General features: G+C 30.0%; 5 protein-coding genes across 10 annotated transcripts; 2 read left to right on the plus strand and 3 right to left on the minus strand.

Moving 5' to 3' along the window:
* Window positions 1-935: 935 nt before the first annotated feature.
* Window positions 936-4115, plus strand: Arfgap1 (ADP-ribosylation factor GTPase-activating protein 1). Of its 2 annotated transcripts, none has more exons than XM_072907033.1 (9): window positions 936-1080; window positions 1434-1521; window positions 1790-2071; window positions 2191-2399; window positions 2585-2699; window positions 2779-2868; window positions 3269-3328; window positions 3483-3679; window positions 3818-4115. In XM_072907033.1, the coding sequence occupies exons 2-9, from the start codon at window positions 1462-1464 to the stop codon at window positions 4032-4034; spliced, it is 1230 nt and encodes a 409-aa protein (XP_072763134.1). In that variant the 5' UTR covers window positions 936-1080; window positions 1434-1461; the 3' UTR covers window positions 4035-4115. The 2 variants fall into 2 exon arrangements, with proteins under 2 accessions (XP_072763134.1, XP_072763136.1); XM_072907035.1 differs by having other exon boundaries at window positions 936-1066.
* LOC140673834 (uncharacterized) lies at window positions 3964-5977 on the minus strand. The gene is made up of 4 exons (XM_072907036.1): window positions 5957-5977; window positions 5213-5609; window positions 4765-4967; window positions 3964-4425 (listed from the first exon to the last, which is right to left on the minus strand). The coding sequence occupies exons 2-4, from the start codon at window positions 5569-5571 to the stop codon at window positions 4388-4390; spliced, it is 600 nt and encodes a 199-aa protein (XP_072763137.1). The 5' UTR covers window positions 5572-5609; window positions 5957-5977; the 3' UTR covers window positions 3964-4387.
* A 1643-nt stretch (window positions 5978-7620) lies between these two features.
* Boca (LDLR chaperone boca) lies at window positions 7621-9395 on the minus strand. 2 transcript variants are annotated; one of them, XM_072907038.1, is made up of 6 exons: window positions 9168-9395; window positions 8687-8802; window positions 8534-8608; window positions 8255-8415; window positions 7839-7983; window positions 7621-7766 (listed from the first exon to the last, which is right to left on the minus strand). In XM_072907038.1, exons 2-6 carry the CDS (start codon window positions 8726-8728, stop codon window positions 7710-7712), a joined length of 480 nt encoding a protein of 159 aa, XP_072763139.1. In that variant the 5' UTR covers window positions 8729-8802; window positions 9168-9395; the 3' UTR covers window positions 7621-7709. The 2 variants fall into 2 exon arrangements, with proteins under 2 accessions (XP_072763139.1, XP_072763138.1); XM_072907037.1 differs by having other exon boundaries at window positions 8687-8907.
* Window positions 9396-9819: 424 nt separating this feature from the next.
* LOC140673836 (uncharacterized) lies at window positions 9820-16296 on the plus strand. Of its 3 annotated transcripts, none has more exons than XM_072907039.1 (9): window positions 9820-10266; window positions 10545-10728; window positions 10798-11010; window positions 11178-11347; window positions 11493-11857; window positions 12533-13146; window positions 13479-13948; window positions 14494-14747; window positions 14835-16296. In XM_072907039.1, exons 2-9 carry the CDS (start codon window positions 10600-10602, stop codon window positions 15008-15010), a joined length of 2391 nt encoding a protein of 796 aa, XP_072763140.1. In that variant the 5' UTR covers window positions 9820-10266; window positions 10545-10599; the 3' UTR covers window positions 15011-16296. The 3 variants fall into 3 exon arrangements, with proteins under 3 accessions (XP_072763140.1, XP_072763141.1, XP_072763142.1); XM_072907040.1 differs by having other exon boundaries at window positions 9820-9997; XM_072907041.1 differs by having other exon boundaries at window positions 9820-9997; window positions 10614-10728.
* On the minus strand, window positions 15092-19863 carry LOC140673837 (chromobox protein homolog 5-like). 2 transcript variants are annotated; one of them, XM_072907042.1, is made up of 4 exons: window positions 19516-19863; window positions 18540-18788; window positions 16614-16814; window positions 15092-16455 (listed from the first exon to the last, which is right to left on the minus strand). In XM_072907042.1, exons 1-4 carry the CDS (start codon window positions 19572-19574, stop codon window positions 16332-16334), a joined length of 633 nt encoding a protein of 210 aa, XP_072763143.1. In that variant the 5' UTR covers window positions 19575-19863; the 3' UTR covers window positions 15092-16331. The 2 variants fall into 2 exon arrangements, with proteins under 2 accessions (XP_072763143.1, XP_072763145.1); XM_072907044.1 differs by lacking the exon at window positions 19516-19863 and adding an exon at window positions 17342-18409 and having other exon boundaries at window positions 18540-18678.
* Between the last annotated feature and the right edge of the window lie 636 nt (window positions 19864-20499).

Raw genomic sequence — 20499 nt, forward strand, 5'->3', positions numbered from 1 at the left:
TTACACTATATCAATTATTAATTACTTTTAACGTAATATTATAATTATTGCAACATATAGTGAGCTATATAGTGTGATATATTACAATAATAAAATGTGTAGTGTGAATATGAAATATATATATAATCCGATTTATAGATATCACAAAACTTTTCTTTTTTCCAGAGTGTCCACTGAAAAAAATTGTAAAAAATGGAATAAAGAACTTTTATAAGTATTTTTTTACTCGCATAATTTCTTTATTGTAAAAAAATTACAGTGAAAATTGTGTACTGTATATATTTTGCTAAGATATTGGATATTAAACAGAAACATATATATGTTTATAATATATATTTTCAACATACACTTAATTCATGATAATTTTCTTGTAAATATATATTTTAATAAATAAATATTATAATCTGTTGATTATATAATATTGATATTAATCGATGTAAAGTGATATGAAAAAACTTTTTTTCATAAATATTGCATAAAATTTTGTTTAAAATCTTTTAATTCTGCAAATAACAAAGTTTATGTAAGAATTACATTAATTTGATTTAAAATAAAATTGTACTGAGATTGCTTTTGTAACTTCTAAATAAATCTTCTAAAATAAATCCTTATGTCTACTTATATTTTGCACAAAATAAATTATGTCGTATAAGTTCGAAAAGTAACACACGTTAAAAAAACTCAAAAGTATCCGAAAAAGTTACTTTTTTCGTTAGAGACGAAATTGATAATTATATTTTGTCATCAAAAAAAAAAAAAAAAAAAAAAGAAAAGTAATTTCGAATTCTGCATGAAATTCTCAACGAAAGAGAATTCGATTTTTTTCGAGCAGATTTTGATCCAGCAACGATACTATATTTTTTAATCGACTGCTTCTTTCTTCGATTCATCGAAATGCGAGAGGCACGATGACCTCTTGCGGCTGACAGCTTCAAACTCCTTATGACGTCAATACGTCAAGCACGTTCCCAGTTCCCAAGCGCAAAAATCGTGTCCGACTTTCGCTGCAATATGTCTACTTCTATAGAATCTACTATTCCCATCCTGTAGAAGAATCGTTCGATATGTAATGCTTTTGTGGTAAACATTTTTATCGATTCTGTCAAATAATTTCGAGAGCCTATTACAATTAATTAAAATTCGAAAATTATTTCGCGGAATTTCTAAACAATTTTTCGAACTTTAAACCTTACATTTTATTCTCGACTTGTATTATTTCCTCTATTTTACATATTATAATTATCATTAAGCTTATTTGAGTGATTGAAATACTTGATCCCGACTTATTGATACTTGCAAATAATTTCTTATATTTTTCATCAAAAGTTTAATTAACTTTTTTTTTATATTCCATATTACAGTCTTCAATTAAAAATGCTATTTTGGGAAATTGTTGTCACCTTGATTGACGCTGTACTTGCTTTGAATTTCAGAATCTCTCGATAACTAATTGATGTGACTATGGCCAGTCCACGGACACGACGAGTGCTGAGTGAATTGAAACTGAGGGATGAGAATAACGTAAGCTTGAAAATGGAGTAAAACATTAATAAAATACTCTTTTCATTGAATAAAAATTAAATAATTGACAGTTTAAAAATGTTACAGTCGGTTAATTATAGATATTTTAAATTAAATTTTGGTTGATTCTTATTTAAATGTAATTTTTATCTCTATACTTCATATTTCTCTATTTTTGTTATTAATATTTATTAATATGTTTATAAGTAATTGACTTTGTAATATGTAACTTGAAAGATTTATATAAACCTGTATATTTATTTTGCAGAAATGCTTTGAATGCGAGAGCCACAATCCACAATGGGTATCTGTGACATATGGGATCTGGATATGTCTGGAGTGTTCAGGCAAGCACCGTGGTTTAGGTGTACACTTGTCCTTCGTCCGTTCTGTCTCTATGGATAAATGGAAGGATGTAGAATTAGAGAAAATGAAAGTCGGTGGTAATAGAAATGCTCGAGAATTCTTCGAGAGTCAACCTGACTGGGATGAGTTTATGTCCATCTCACAGCGTTACAACACAAAAGCTGCAGCATTGTATAGAGACAAGGTGAGATAGTTTGTTGAACTGCTGCTGGTTATACATGTATAATGATTAAATTAATCATCTCTTTTATATAGTTTTTATCATATTATTCTTCTCTTAAACATTTCTTTTCTTGCTCTTAGATCGCTACATTGGCACGAGGAGAATCTTGGAGCCCAAGTAGTTCAACGGCGAAGGATTTTGAGCCTTCAGTGTTCACTGAAAGCAAGCAAGAGTATTCGTATCAGAGCGATTTATCCTCTTCTTACCAAAATATGAATTCCAACAGCCTAAAGACACAAACGGAATTTTTTTTTGCGAAAAAACAGAACGAAAACGCTAATCGTCCAGAGTAAGTTGATTTATTTCCTATATCTTGTCAGGAGCACCTCTATAGTTTTGAATCTCTCATATAAACTAAAATTTGGATTAAAGCGAATCACTAACAATACAAAAAAAAAAAAAAAAAAAAAAAAACAAAAGATTGAGAAATGAACTTGAAAACTAAAAATTTTAATTGTTCAAATTTGTTTTCAGTAACATTCCACCAAGTCAAGGTGGCAAGTACGGTGGCTTTGGTTATCAAATGGATCCACCACCCAAAAGTTCGTCTCAGGAACTATTTGACACCGCGGTTTCTTCATTAGCGACTGTATGATTTTTAATGTTTATTGAACTTTTGTAATGTATAGTTGACAAAACAATCGGACTGTTACATCTTAATTTTGCAGGGTTGGTCAATGTTTTCTTCTTCAGCATCAAAAATAGCGAGCAAAGCTACCGAAAATGCTATCAAGATCGGAGGACTCGCGACGCAAAAGGCAAGTGTTAAGGATATCAGAAAGAGTCTTGAAAATCTAAATTAAATTAAGAATGAAAAATTTAATAATATTGAATATATGATATTACAGATATTCTATTAAAATTACACTAATTACTTAATTTTAACTGAACATAATTTAAATAACATTGACTATAACTTGCTGTTGCATTTATACACATTACTTTCATATGTACAATATATCTTTATACTTTTTTCATTATTACAAGCTTATGCAGAGTGAACTTACTTGATACTATAAACACATTAATACTCATTATTTTTGTAGGTTTATTTTTAATCATTTCTGTCTTACATCAGATTTAATTAAGTTTAATATTTTAAAAAACACACTTTTGTTTATTCCATGTTTCTTTTTTCTTTTCGTATTACGCTATTAGGTTCGAGACGGCACATTATTAGAGGACGTCGGAAACCAGGTTAATCATTTAGTTACAAAGGTACAAACATTTTTATTTGCTTTTTCTTTTGTTACTATCATTTGATTTTGTAAAGACTAGATTGTGTACTATATATACTTAAAGTTAATTATAAGAATCGAATCTGTGAACAAATATTAAAAATGTAAGAAATATAAAAGAAAGTAATGTGTAGGTAGGGGACATAACTAGACGAGGAGGATGGGGTGACATAGCCGGGACCAATTCAGCCGAACAACAAAAACAGTACGATTCTACAGATCTATATCAATGTTCATCTAATTGTCCTAATGCGTATCAAAATAGCGATTCGATGCAATCATCAAATCGCTCCAACGAAAAATCATCTCTTGTGAAAAGCTCCAGTTCAAAGTAAGTTACTTTTAAATTTCTAATAAGAAAATAAAAGTATAGTATTTCTCATTAATTAATAAATATTGGATATTACGTTTTTGCTTATTAATACATTGGAATTTTATAAAAATTCACTCTTTGCTTAATTTATTTTAGAAGTAATATTTCTACTGGAGGTTTCTCCAATATATCAAATTGCGATTGGGAGTGGAACAATGACACAAAGCAAACAAGTAAGACAGTAACATCAAAGAGACAGTCAAAAGCAGAAAAAAAGGAAGAATCGCTGATCAGTTTTGAAACAGACAATAAAGCACAACAAAACTGGAATTCTAAAGCGGAAGACGATGCTTGGGAAATACTAAACAATTAATTAAACGAATATAATCAGCGCGAATTAGAGAAAATTATCAATACATATTAATTTTGACGAATTAAAGAGAAAAGACAGATACATATTTCTTACGAAACAACCCATTCTCCCCATACTGACATAATCGTGTCATATAATCATTTTTGTTTAATAATTTCGAAATCCGATAAGTCGCATTAAATAAATATTAACGTGTATATATCTAATAACGTTTCAAAATTAAAACAAATAATTTCCTATTTCTTAAGTTTTACAATTCTTTTTTGGAATTTTAAATCTTCTAAAGTCTAACAATCTTAAACTAAAGAAACTTGAAAATTATTAAGTCAAATTAATTAAAATCACTTGTAGTTCTAGGAATAATTCTTTGCTGCTTTTCTCTGCAGTATTTCTGAAAGAATTTATAAAGATTAATTTTTGACAGCTTCTCTTAATCCTAAGATTGATCCTTAGATACTTGAGCATTTAGAAATAAAACAAATACACATTTGAAGTCTCCTGAAAGACTTTTGCATTATTAATTGTATCATGAACAATATATGTATATTGTACATGTTGATTTTAAAATTACAATATAAATAAAGTTTTATAAAGCATTTTCTCTATTTTGTATATTTGATATAAATATATAACGTTAATTGAAAAATAAATGCAGTGTTACTGTGTATAGAAAATTGCAATGAGAGAAGTATCTAAGGATTGATATAAAGAAATCAAAGCAAAAACTAACTCTTTCCCGAATATGTTCTCCTGCTTTCAGGTCTGCTGTAAATATGTACATTTTTTAGATACTTAAGAAGCTCTGACTGCATGCTTGGCCACACTTCGTCTATTAACTCGGACAATACTTTGTGTAAAATTTTTGCAGAATTATGTGATAGACATGGTGGAGTTTGATTTGTTGTCATCTTGTAAAGAAAAAGATATATCTCCCTGCAAAAAGATGTTCTATCAATTATCGACGAACAGTTAATAATTTTATGGGTTTAAAAAATTCAAATATATATATATATATATATATTGTAAAAATCTACAAAACAAATTATATATATATATGATGTTAAATATATCAAACATTATAAAATTGACACAACAGAGAATTAAAAATATTAAAATATATAAGAAAAAAATATGTATTTGTGAAGAGAAATTTAAAATATCTTTTCTATATACCATACCTAAAGTTATAGTCTTCATCTCTTTCTTCAGATAATGGATGATGCTCATATAATGCGATAAGTAATAATGCCAAAGGTATAGTATAATCATCTTTGCTAAATATATCACTGTTCAACCAATCAATTATTGAAGGCTTGTTGCTAAAAGTAAGTTTTGCCTGTTCAAATGCTGACTGTATCGCAGCATGGCGCTCCTCATCAGACATAGCTGGCAATACAGTAGAAGGAATATCTGAATATCCATACTTGAAAAAAGCATTTAATAACGTAATCATGTCGTTTCTTCTATTCAATAGAGACTCGTCTTTTTCATCTATTTTTATGACTTTCTTGGGACCTCTTCTTAATTTGCGGCGCATCTTCAGTTTAATGCTTGTGAACAATTGTTGGTGAAATACTGAAAGAATACAAGTAGCGTAAGCACTTGAAATTTCGAGTAAAAGAATTTTCTGATATCTCAAGAAAATAATAAAAAATAAGTTGCTAAATTAATTATTAATAATAATATAAATAAATTATTAATAATAATGGTAGACAATTTATGTTTCTCGTTGGCCAGTCGATTAGATACATTAGATTAACATTCTTTCGAGAAATGATACCTGTGTAACAATTATGTTGAAATTAATTTTTTCATGCAAAACTAATATTCGTCGTGCACCACGAAACGTTTATTCCATGCTATCTATAAAACAACTTTACAGATTGTTGTCAATGTTTCAAAACTTGAATGTAAATACATACATATACATAGATAGGGATAGATTAGATTCTGCAACAATAAATATACATTAACACACATACAGTATAAAACTGCTGTGTAAAAATGTACTGTGTAAATCCACACACACACACATACCACACAAATCACATGGATAACAATAAGTCACTTTTTTCGCACCACTTTTTATACGTCAAACACGATGACGGTGTCGATAAAGTTCTCAGTTAAATTATAAAAAGATCCTTCTTGCTTTACTTATTTTATTTACTTTTTAATGTCAATATTTTATAAAAATTATTTAACATTTTACAGGAATTATATTTACATTTACGTCGTGTTAAGGGCCGTCTACAATAGATGTTGTAAGTCATTGTCCGCAAGAAATTAACCAATCACAGTTGACCTTAGAGAAGAATATCGAATATCATTGGTTAATTTCTTATGGCTTACGACTTACAACACCTATTGTAAACGGTCCTTTACAGGTTGCGTTCTAAAACCAACCGACACAACCAGCTTCTTCAAGTATTGACCAATCAGAACAAGAGAAATCATTGCCTCTTTTCTGATTGGTCAATCAAATAAGTCGAAGTATCTATCACGCCATTATTTATGTTTACAAGCTTCCCGGGACTTGACAATCCTCTTTTTGCGACGAATGCTTGTGATATTGTGTCATAAAACTGTCTAACGTCGACGAGTGAGTATTTAATTCGTGAGAAAAAGTAGTAACGAATTTATTATTGTATTTAAATATTTCTAAATCTAGAAAAACTTGGTTAATTAAAAATCTAACCTGTTTTTCTCTTTATTGTTAAACTGTCTTTTCTCATCTACTGTAGAGACAGTAATGTACTGAATTTTAATTAAATCACAATTATTTTAGTTTTCTCTCAAATTAATATAAAATAGTTTGCACATTGATTTTATATCCAGATGCTTTTTATTTTTTGACAGATATTAACTGTTGTCTTAAAATTATTTAAAATAGAAAAGAGAGTGCAGAGAGAGAAAAAAAAGAGATTTAAAAAGTGTATTTAATTTTCTATAAAATGTATTTGGAAATTGGACACTGACAAATTAAAAAAAATTATATATATATATATATATACACACACTAATATTTAATTATACATAATTTATATACATACTAAGACCTGTTTATATAATAAAATTTTTCTTCTCCAAACGAATTCAAATGAAATAAACGTTTTTTATGCAACACGAGTGTTTCATCTATTTTCAGAAAGGAACGGAAGCGAGCCAGCATGCCGGAGCCTGTGAATCACCAGGTGAATGCCGCTCGTAAAACGTTCCGAACCCTGTACCAGATTTCCAAGCTGCTGAACACGAATCTCGACGAGAATACCCTGAGTATTTGCATCAGATTGTGTGAAAATGGAGTGAATCCACATGCCCTTGCCACTGTAGTGAAGGAACTTCAGCGAGAGGTCAAAGCAATGAACGACACGCAGTTAGAGTTTGCCAGTAAGACAAGCACGACCAAGTGAACCCAAACAAATGACACTTGTTGCCCTTTCACTCATTCTACAGAGCTTATCTTATGTTGTTCAATAAATGTTTTTAAATATATGTGATGTATAAGTTGTTTTATTAATTATATGCATCGATAAATTTACATATGTTGCTTAATACTTATCAAAAACAATTTGTTTACTCATAAGTATTGAAAATATATTTCGAAAAAAATATTTTTATCAAAGGTTATTTTAAAATCAGAAAATATTTGAAAAATGTAGGAATGCATCAAGATTACAACTCAGAATTCTGTTTTCTACTTTGCTTTCTTATCGACTCGTCGGCTGTTTTCTGGAAGGAATTAAGCTCGTTGTATTTCTTATAAAAATTTTTAAAGACAGACTTATCAACATGTAACATTACCTGTTGTTGCTCGTTACTATAATATGTCTGTCCTTCAAGGGTGAGATGAGACAATTCGGGCTGCTTCAGCAAGTAATTTTTAGCATCAACAGCTTGAGATCCTTCGCGGAACATATATATCGAACGTTTTACATCGATTGGATATCTGCACATAATCACATATTGAATCATTTCATTATTCATATTGCTGAATATTTGTTTTTTGAGTATCGAATTAAGTGAAATTTATTTAATTATAATATTCATGTTTATGGAATTATATTATTTGTTCCTATAAATATATAAGAATTATTAAAAAACATGATTTAAAAAGTTCTTTAATGAAGAGTAGATAAATTTTTTTACAATATCTTGTGCATGGAATATAAAAATATAATAATATATATAAAATATAAAAAAAATATATATAAAAATACCTCTCTGAAATAATATGATTGTTCTGCAAACTGGTCTGCCAAATACGCATTATAATTTCAGCTTGTTCTTCTGAAATTTCTGGCTTAAGATCCACAAACATCATAACACCTTTCCCTTTCTTTGTCATTCTCAGCAAATTATCTGGATCCAAAGTATCTATCTACACTTTGGAATATTTTATGCATAAATGTAAAAAACTAATAAATTCATGCATATTTAAGAAATTAAATTAACAGTCATAAATCTTTACATGTAAACATAGTAAAACAATCTATTACCTTGGATATATCTATCTTTGGACTGGGTCGCAAATGTTCTGGTAATTCATCCGGTTCGAGAGGTTCATCATTTTCCTGAAATATTAGCTTAATTAAAATATCTGTTCAAATTTGTTTGTCTTTCTAATGAAACAATACAATAATCAACCGTACTTCCCACTGATCCAGCAAATGCTCCAGATCAGCGTCCGTCATGTCTCTTATATCCTTGTCGCGCCATGATTTCTTCTTTTGTTGCGTTTCAGCGATTGACGATGTCAATATTATAACTAAGAGTACAGATAGAGATAGAACAATCTTTTCCATTTTATCATGCAAGAAGAGGATTACGTATCTGTCAGGAATAACTTATTACGAACATTCCAAGTATAATGCTGAAAATTCAAACAAGAACAGCTCGAATTAACAACAACAATCACAATTGTTTGAATTAAATAATAATAAACTCTTTCAATGATTCACAAGTTCAAATGTCTTGAGGTTATGCTCGTATCTTCGCTGGTTTTATTACATTTTTTTCTCGATATGGTTTATAAAAAATTAATAAGTGTAAGAAAATTGAAAAATTTCCTACTTTAACAATCAAAAAGAGGCGACAAAAATATTTTTCGTTTAAATGTCAGAAACTTATTACCGTGTAAGTTGATACCGTAGCTATATCGCACTGTTGATCACTCCGTTTATAAAGTAATTCGAATATGTAGTTTGAATTGAAATCAAAAAGATTTCTTTGTTTTGATTGATCAATCGAGCGTGATTTGATGCATCTAAAATTGATTAAATCAAACAAAGAAATCTTTGACCTCTTGTTTTGATCGATCGGTCAAACAACTCTAAGCATTTCCGATCAATAGATGGACATTTTTCTCGATATCATTTCATCTCAATTCTCAATATATTTCACTCTAACCTATAGAAATTAGCCAAGACTTGACAAACCAATCAAAAGTGGCTATCTCTTGGCCAGATTCTTATTCCAGGGTCTCTAGTCAAAAGTAACTTGCGTCACCTTCCTATCTGATTTTTCATTGGTCAATGACTTCTATTTCTCTCTCTCTCTCTCTCTGTCTGTCATAGCGTTAGAAGAAGACGACTTCTAATGTCAGCCTGGCGCATTGAAAATTGAAGGACCAATCAGAAGAAAGGGAGCTGAAATTTCTTTCATCCGATTGGTCAAATTTCAATCTTACGTAATCTGATTCAGTCTGGTGCTTTTTTATACCGTTCAGTTGGTAGAAATTATTGTTTTTTTTTTTTTTTTTTTTTTTTTCCTTTTTCTTTGCGTCCTGACAACACTGAAATTATTTATTGTTCTCGCGACCACAAGCGGTTTCCGCTCATGTATAATGCTCTTGCTACACCAATGAGTGTTATGTTGTTCGATATTGCGAACCCTGTGAAGCTCTTATGTCGCGACATACTGCTCTTCTCGTAGAGAAACGAAGCGCGTATTTACGTGAGCAAGTATGCATCCGTTTATCACACTCTTCCTCGCGTATCTGATTACGCTCTCTGGATAAACATAACCTTAAAATCAACATTTACGCAACGTATTCAAGTTACAAGGAGAGATGTAATTAGAAATTTATCGGTCTGCTCGGAACAAGATAACAATAAGTAGAAACCTAAAGTCATTCTCTCCGATAATTCGAACCACTTGTAGTTTAACAGGAACTGTTGATTATTATGATTTTAATGACGTTATTTTCGCATTAACAAACGCATCATCGCCTGTAAGAGCAATTAAAACATTGATCATGTTTTTTTTTTTTTTTTATAAATAAAATGTACATATATATATATAATTTAATTTAACAAATGTGTGTATATATATATATATATATATATATATATATATATATATATATATTATATAATGTTTTGATAAATTTTAATATAAAAATTTATTTTAAATTATATATATATATATAAATATATAATATTGAATACATTATATTTTATATAAAATGTAATATATTTTATGTATACTTTTGTATTTGTATGTCTACAGATATTTACTATGATTATATTAACAGTGATAATGTTTCATTGAATTATTCTAAAAAATGTCATTTACCAGTGGGTTACATGCTTACGAAGAATATATATCTGATGGGACAATTGCAACAATCAGCTTTCAAGATAAAAAATTAGAACAATGCGCAGCGAAGAAAGATGGTATTGAGGAGAGTCTGGTAAAAAATTCAGTTTTACCAATGATGGTACTTCTAGATCAATATTTCTAAAATTCTTATATTTTGTAGATTGTAGGTGAAGAGATAGTTGTAGATACAAATGGATATTTACCAAACAAAATTGGTAGCAAGACGGATACGACTATGTATTTTGAAGAGAATCTGGAAACCTATGACAAAACAGTTTTAGATTACAAGGAATCTATAGTTTCTGTTCCATTGACAGAGGATTTGATGGATGAAAAATGGGATTGCGAGACAGTTGCTGAACAATCTTGGGAGGTACATATTTAGAAATTGACTTTTTATTTATTTGCTTTTAAGCCATAAAATGGAAATTGAAATTTATTAGTTTTAACCTAATAGTAATATAATATTAATATTATAGTATTATACAGATATAATATTAATGGTAATATATTTATGTAACGATTAAATATAACCCATAGGAGATTGAGATGGACGAGCAAGAGAGCGACGAGGAAACGATCGCCACTTTTGTCACCGCAGCAGGGCAACAATTAGCTCTCTATGCTGTGGAAGACTCGGAAGAGATATTTGCCGTGGCTGTTTATGATGAATCTGGCGAGCCTCCGAGTAATTTCCAATTTCTCATGAAGTAAGTAAACAGATTTAGTTAAAAAATTAATTTTTAGAAATTTAGTTTTTTTTTAGTTAGAAATATTAGTTTCTCCTCTTTTTTTATCCTTTTGTTTTCATAAATTGATTATATTGCAAAAATTACAATATAAATATACTTACAGAGCAGATGTAGAGCGACTAATAGGTGAAGGAGCCGTGCGAACGGTAAAAAAACCATCGCAGATAAAGAAACGATTAATATCTACCCAGCCACCAGTGTTTTATCACAAAGAGGATTTTGAAGAAATCAGTGAGCAAGCAAACGACAAGATTTTCACTCGTGACACGTCAATCTGTAGCAACGGAAAGAGCGTTGTGCAGGAAGGAGATTGTGGAATAGTGCACAATTATAAAACTTGCCAGGACTATAACAATTCTATCAAGATTAATTCAACGTCCACTACGTCTGATAGGATTCACATCACTGCCGATGAACAATCGAATGTCACATTATTCATGATGAATAACAACAATTCCGAAAATATCGGTAAAAATCAATGCAAATTCTTTTATATACAAATTATTTTTATTCTACAGAAATAAGTTTACTATATTGAATTTATTTTTATATATAGTAAATCTCTCATACCTGTGCGTGCATGTGTATAATGCATATTGTTTCTATATATAATTATAAACAAAAGGCTTCAAATATAATAAACGAAGTATACAAAGGATTATGGAGCAAGTAAACTTACAATATAAATGAGTAGTCACATTTTAAAACTAAACGGATGTAAAATTTAAAATTGCAAATTTAAATTATGAAATTATTAAAGAAACATTAAAAACCAGATTATAAATATTTGAAGAAATTACAAGTCATAAGTAGAAATAAAATCAAATAATTTATAGAAAATAATTTATTTTTGCGTTTTCTGTTCTTTACTTTTTTGTATTTTATGAGTATTTTGTTTTATTTCTACTTATAACTTGTAAATTTCTTTGCGTATTTATGATTTATTTTTTGTTTCTTTAATAATCTCATAAATTTGTAACATTTTAACATATTAAATTTCGCGTTTGTTTAATTTTAAAATGTGACTTATATTTAAGTTTAAGTTTTTAAATGTGATTTTTATTTAAGTTTGCTTACTCCTTAAGCCCTTGCGTACCTTGTTTTCTATATATAAATATAAAGGTTGAAAAAATATTTTTTTAGCTGAACAAGCAGATGAGAATCACAATAATGGCGAATCCGAAAATGAACTGATGGAACGTTCGACCGTGCAATACATTCTTTTAGAGGGCGACCATCAGTCAGACTCGGAGTTGACGTTCGACGAGATTCAGACGACATTGCAAAATCTGAAGACCTTTCGCGAAAGGGCGAAAAAAGGCGATAAAAAATTTGGCAGGTTGCAAAACGACGAATCGGCAGGCTTTCCACGAGATGTTTTACACGATTCTTCGACAAGCATCGAGCCATCGAATGAAGACATGGACGAATTAGACTTGTACATGTCATCGACTAATCATGTTTCCGTCACGGAAGATGATCGACAACGGTTGATCGATACATTAACCGATTCGCCTCCATCGACGACAATGATAGCGAATACTCCGCAACCACAACTGAAAGTCAAACGATCGCGGAAGCAACAATTGGTCTCTGTAAATCGGGATGATGGTGAGATCATCATCCAACCGGCATCGATGTTGAGCGAGGAGGAATTAACGAACAAGAAACGCGGCAGACGGCGACGACGATTATCGACACAGATGCGCAACACCATGCCCAATACAAAGAGGATTAAACGGTCGAAGCGACGAGAGGTGAATGCATTATATACAAATGATTAGTGAATTAAAATTATGACGTTCTCGAATCTTTCAACATATAAATTTGCAATTTTTGATCTATTGGACTAGTATTTAATTTGTAATTTTTCTTCAATAGTTGCAAATTATTCTTCAATTATTATTGAGATTGCATCTCAATAATATTGCACATATTATTCAAAGGTTGTAAAATTAGATATTGAATCCTCCCAAGGCACAGGAGAGTCAGAATCGAAAAAAAACAATATATTTATCGAAGAAAAATATATTTAGATATTCAAATATCTTTAAATACACTTGAACTTTAATAGATTCTCATTTTCTAGGTGGAAGTGATCGATTTGGATGCGGAAGAGGAGGAGAAGCAGCCAAACTGCAACGTGGTGGAAATCACTTTGGATGATAGCAAAGACAAATATTCCAGTGACAAGGAAAACGAGATTATTATGGTAAGAGACTCCGATTCCGATAACGGTGATGATGAAGAGGAGGAGGATGATGATGAAGAAGATGAGGACGAATCCGCCGATGATTTGACGAAGCTCAACGGTATAATGCAATGTGAGCATTGCTCCAAGAATTTTCGGCAGCGACGCGCCTTCGACACGCACCTTAGAATTTGCCAGAAATCGCCGACGAATGCTCTCAGGCTCAGTGAAAGGAAGCCCAAAGATAAGAAGAAAAGTCAAAAAGTCAGGAAGCAATACGCCTGCAAGATTTGTGAGGAAAAGTTCGACGTGGTCGTGGCTTTGGCGCGTCACGTTCGTGCGGCACATTCGCAGAAGAAAAAGTACAGGTTGGATTTTGCTTCTTCATCAAAATATGACTCAATAATAGTCATATTTTCTTATATATCACATTTTTCTTCTTATATAGAATTAATTTTGATCATATGTGCGAGATAATATCAATCTCCTTGTTATGTCTTACTTTAAAATATATTTATTTTTATTATTTTATTTTTAGAGAAACATGACATTACATCTATAGGTATCTTTATTAATTAACTTCTATTAATATTATAACTTATTAATTAACTAATTTACTTCTTTTTAATTAATTCAAAATAACTATTTTGCAATTCAACGTGAAAAAGTGGTAATATTTTTTTTTAATCTCATTTTTTTTTTTTTATATGATTCTATAATATGCGCGACTATTTTGTAATTAGTCATTTAAACTCTTTTCTGTTCTCTTATCAACCGGTTTCTTTAAAGCATGCTGTTATATTTTCTATCTTATTTTTTTTTCAGTAAAATCTAATATCCGTTAGCTTCATCCACAATATATTAATAAAATATATATCGATACATTTTACTCATCAATGCTTTTTAATAACAGAACCCAGAACAAATCCTGGAGATCGATTCAACGGAAGGAAGTAACTTCAACGGAAGAGGAGGAGGAACTGAGTGAGGATGACGATACACCAAAAAGCGAGCTTAGTCTACTGGCTAGAGTAAAGAGAAAACGGAAACAAAGGGGCAATTCGTCGTGGGAAACAAAAAAGCTCAGCTGCACGGATTGCGGCCGGTGGTTTCCAAGTTCCGCTTTGTTGGACGCGCACAGCTTGCAGCATGGCACTAAAAAGTCTGGTATGTATCTAAATTATAGAATAACACAGTTGTTGACAAATTTTAATATATGAGACATTCTTTCCAATCCTATTGTGTTATTTGTAGAACAACTACACAGATGCCATGTCTGTAAGAAGCTGATCAAATCCAGAATACTGTTCTTGCAGCACCTGAGAATGCACAGCGATACGCCGAGAAATCTACGACGGAGACTGCGCGCCCGCCCAAACACCTGTAAGATCGCGTCTCCTCGGAAACGGGGTCGACCGCGAAAGTTCTGATCTTTCTTTCGTCGTGGGAATGACATGTATAATACTGTATTTGTACTACCGCTCGAAGCTTTTTGACTTGTTATTTTATTCTTTTTCTTTTTTTTTTTTTTTTTTAAGATTTTCAAGACGGACGCCATCTTCGAGTGGCGTTAGGGTAGCTAGCATGGACCTAAAATATAATATATAAGTATATTGTACGTCCAGCTACATTAATATTGTAAATAGCGAGTCGTGTCGCATGTTACATATATCCCTTTTATCGCGTGTCGTCCGTTCGAAAATTGCTCATTCAAGAGAACGAGGAAATCCATTTTTGCAATTTTGACATTTTCTGATTGAAATTTTTTCTTAAATCAAACATTTTTCATAATTATATTTCACGATATAAATTTCAATTTAGACAGATTTGTTTGACAAATCATTTGTCGACAAAGAATAAGAGACTCCAGTTTCAATTCTATTCTTGTCTATCAAAATAATGATTAGCAATGTACTCAAAGATAAAATTTCCGGTATTCGATTTTGATATCTATACAGTGAAAATAATTAATTTTCGATTTTTTAAAACATTATGATTTCTAATTGCAATTCATTATTTTAAAAGATTCCAAAAACTTATTGATCTCTGATCGACACTGTAATTGGCGGGTTTTTGTAAATAAAACGACCCTGGATATTCGTTACAATCAGCGATCTAATCTGTACATATATTGATTATTATATTAAGAGAGATACGCTGATGATAACGAAACGCAACGTTCTGTATAAACATTGCAATACATTATTCATTGTATTCGCCTCTATTATTTTGTCGAACAGTAATAAAATGATGGAAAAAAAAAGTTGTAGATCTTACTCGTTGGTCTATTCTTTTCAGCTATTTCTTTTTGTGTGTTCAAAATTATGTATAAAAGATAAATGTACAGTGAGAAGCGCTTATATCTTTATATCTTAATTTTGTGCATCAATTAATTTAGAAACTCTTGTTTGAGAAATGTTTCTCAGTAATTGCTAATACATGATAATCAGACAAATAATATATTATAAAGTTGTTATATTTCTTTCTATATATATATAATCAGGGAATTGAAAAAAAAAACATTGTAAAAGTAATGCAGCTAAAAAATAACATCACAAAATTATGATTCAAACATTGGGAATCTAAAATTAAGGAAACAAGATTTTAAAAATATGCATAAAACATTTTATTACACATATAAGTGCATGGCAGTCGATTTCCTAAAGAATATTTTATATATAATTAAATATAATAAAAATAATGTTCTTACAAAATATTTACATGTACAATTTTATTTTCTCAAGAAAGCATTTACTTTACGCATGGTTTTGCTTTGTGCCAAGTTAATCTATCCTCGTAAAATCGGATAACAATTTGAGGACACTTTACATTGGCCTCTTTAGCAGTTACCATATCGACTCTATCTGTTCCTTTCCTGTAAAAAAAATCCATTTTTGTTGCAGATTAGTTTCAATAATATTTTCAAATTATTTTTATTTTAGTATAACTTTCTCTTATAATGTACATTTCATATTTGCATCTATTATATTATTAGAAATAAATATGTTATGTAATAGAGTAATCTTTACTCACCACTGCATCAAATACATTAGCTCTCCATTATCATCCGCTGACCCAAGGATTTTATCCGCTTCCAATCCTCTTTTAAATCCATCTGATCTATTCTTGACTTCTTCACTTGTTACCTTTTTTTTGTTATTCATCTCATCTAGATGTGGGATACAATGTTTTTCATAAACTTTATCCAGATACCAATTTGTCTCAGTATCCTTCCTATATCACAAAAATAATTGATGTCACTACTAGAGATAAATTACAAAAAAAGATATTCAAATTAAATTTAAAAAGATATAATAAACGAAAAATTCTAAATATAAAAAATCGCTTAAAGATCACTTACTTATAAGCAACTTTACTAAAAAAGAAATAAAATCTAACATATTTGTCATATATAAACATGCAAAAAATTTCACTGTACAACGCAAATTATCTAAAAAAGATATACAATAACTAAAAAAAAAAAAAAAAGATGTACGTAATTCTCGAAATATGTAATCAAACTTCCAAGTTTACCTTATTTATTTATTACATGATGCTAATGAAAAGGTTTAAATAAATACGTTTGCTTCATGACAAATGTTATTATTATCACGCATTTTTCATGAATCGTGCGCATGACATGTATGTGACGCTAATAATAAGAGAAAGAATAAGAAAAAGAATAAAAAGAAAAATGTGTTATAAATTTCATACTTCGAGATATGTATATATCGTAAACAGTCATTGAGGTTAGAAGTTACCACATCTATGCGATACACAAACCACACAGAACGTAGCAAGACCGCGAGAACAGATTCTTGTCATTGAGTTATATCATACTAGAGTGAATCTTTAAGAGAGAAATGACTCAATTTTCGTAGAAAAGGACACACATGCTGGATAAATTGCTATCTTTGTTATGGAATCGCTGATTGGTTGATACTATTACAATACATAATACATAGTCAAAAACATCGACTTCATATATGTGCTTTATAAATTGAAATTTTTAAAAATCGCAATATTATTAGAAGGCTAATTCGAGTTAAAGAGAGATGATAAAATGAAAATGATATATACAGAATGTTTCATTTTAAGTGATATGGTCGGTTATCTTGCGAATCGATGATTTTATTGAAAAATGTTTCAGACAAAAGTTGCATGGTTAGGTTAGGTTTGAAGGGAAACATAAGATGGTACCATTGGTTTGACCTTCGATAGTCGTTTGAAGGTCACGTAAAGGTTATCTTCAATTTCTTAAATGGAACCTACTATTTTTCATTACATATTCTTTTATAAAAAGACTTGCGCCTTCGTAAAAATACTTGTACGTACTATCTTCGCACTAGTTTTGTTGATTACAATAAAAAAAATTTGAGTTTTCTTTGGAATAGTACTTATGCATATTTACCGGCGTAATTAAAACACATAATTAAGGTAAAGTAAAAATGTGTGTGTAACTGCTAGTTGCAAATTCAAATTTTTTCTTAAAGATAATTATGTGTTTTCTTTACACCAATTGATTTGTCTCATTATTCTGTGCATAATAGTATTAAGGTACGATAATCGAAAAATGAATATTTTACGAGATATCTTGTATTTTATGTCAAAATACTGCAACTTTAAAGCCCTATAACTCGAAAAGTATTTAATGAAAAAATATTTTATTATAGTGTTTTGGAAAGCTTTTAAGGTAAGCTACAAGAATATGTAATGAAAAATAGTAGGTTCCATTTAAGAAATTAAAGATGTCCTTTATGTGACCTTCAAACAACTATCCAAACCAATGGTACCATCTTATGTTCCCCTTCAAACCATGCAACTTTTGTCTGAAACATTTTTCAATAAAATCATCGATTCGCAAAATAATCGACCATATCACTTAAAACACCCTATATATAAATTTAATAAAATTTCTTTTTTTATCCTACTATTGTGTATTAATCTTGTTATACTTACTGATTCGATTTCTTTCGAATAAATTGTTTTCTTTTAAATATTCCTTTAAATATTCCTAATTTTGGTACAGCATCAGGTTTAAGATGTGCTACTTGACCATTATCTTTTGAAAAAATTGAGGAAAAGGAATCAGCATCAAAATGTGCAGAACACACTCTAATTGAAGATAACTTAGGAGACTTATTTGACCCTTTTTGTAAGTTGCATATTTTAATCCATTGTTTTCGAAGACTAGGATTTTTTGGAAGTCTAAAACCATACATGCATACATATACATTGTAAAGATATAAAGGACGTATCACAAAAATATGAAACAATATTTTAATTAAATATTAATATCATATTAAGAGAAATTTAATTTAAAAATTTATATACAATTCCATTAAAAAAAAAAAAAATAATACTAAATATCTTTTTTTAAAGGGCTTGCAGGTTAGTATCCTGTCTATTTTTTGAAAAAGATTCAACAAACCATAAAAATTGCAAAAAAAGAATATAGCAGGATAAATATGGTAAAATTGTTCTCAAAAATAATCTAACGAGTTTATATGCAGCATTTTCTAAAGCATTTGCTCATTATAGTTACTCTTACAATAGATACCCACTATTAAATTATCTTCAGGGCAATATTTTACCATACTTATCCCGTTTTATATCCTTTCTTTACTATTTAATAATTACAAAGAAAACACCTTATAATATACTTTACATGACACCTTGTATAAAAAAAAATCATTAATATGAGCGAATTACTGAGATAAAACAAATGAAAGATCTCTTGTATAAATTTAAGAGAATTTTAATACAAGATATATACCTTCAAATATATATTTTGTAAACTTTAATTATACATATATTTTATTTGGTTTTAAATCATAATAGTTCATTGAATATATGCATATATATATATATATATATATATATATATATATATATATATATATATATATATATATATATATATATATATACTTACGTATGAAAAGAAATTTTGCTATTTTTTTTCCACGGTGTACCACACACTATACATCCCATTTCTGTTATTTAATTAGCAGTTTGTATTGTATCAATCCAAATTAATTGCAATACTACAACACTGAACGCTTTAGCAAATTATAACCAAACATTCCAAAACACTGCACGACATATTGTCAGCCATTTCTCATTATTTCGAATCTTTCGAATATAGTATTAGTATAACAGTCGGACCTCTTATCCTACGACCTTCTTATGCTACGAAACCTCTTAAGGCCAGTCTACAATGGCAGTAAGCGATACAGAGTAAGGAGTAAGAAATAACAACTGATGAATTAAAAGCCGGGAGTAACGAAATGGGCAAATCCCATTTCATACTTCTTACTCTGTACCGCTTATTGCCATTATAGACCGGCCTTTATCCTACGATAAAAAATCCTCTCATGCTACGACCGCGAAAGGAGAATTATACCCCCATTCTCAAATTTTTGTCGTAGGATCAGAGGTTTAAGGGGAAGATTCCGGATCGAAAATGTCGTAGGATAAGAGGTCCGATCACAGACTTCTATGAGCGCGTTCGGGGAGATACTATTAGCGCTAACAGTGTCGTTCTGTCTTTGTTATTCATTAAAAGTTGAACAAAAATAGAACGATACTGTTAGCGCTAATAGCGTCTCCCCGAACGCGCCCTATGTATTATATAAAAGTCTGTGGGTCCGACCGTATATGACGTGTTCGAAACAAGTTCAGTTAGGCCGGGTCTACAATAACTAAGAAATGAACCAATCATATTCATTATTCTTCTCGAAAGTCAATTGTAATTGGTTAATTTCTTACGGCTTAAGGCTTACTACATCTATTGTAGATCCGGCCTAAAGCCCGTATCAGACTACGCTTTAAAAATTGAAATTAAAAATTGAAGATTGAAACTTGACCAACCACGACAAAGTAATTTTAATTCTTTTCATTCTGATTAGTCAAATTC

The sequence above is a fragment of the Anoplolepis gracilipes genome, chromosome 15 (genome assembly GCF_047496725.1).
Source record: "Anoplolepis gracilipes chromosome 15, ASM4749672v1, whole genome shotgun sequence".
NCBI classification, from domain to species: Eukaryota; Metazoa; Arthropoda; class Insecta; order Hymenoptera; family Formicidae; genus Anoplolepis; species Anoplolepis gracilipes.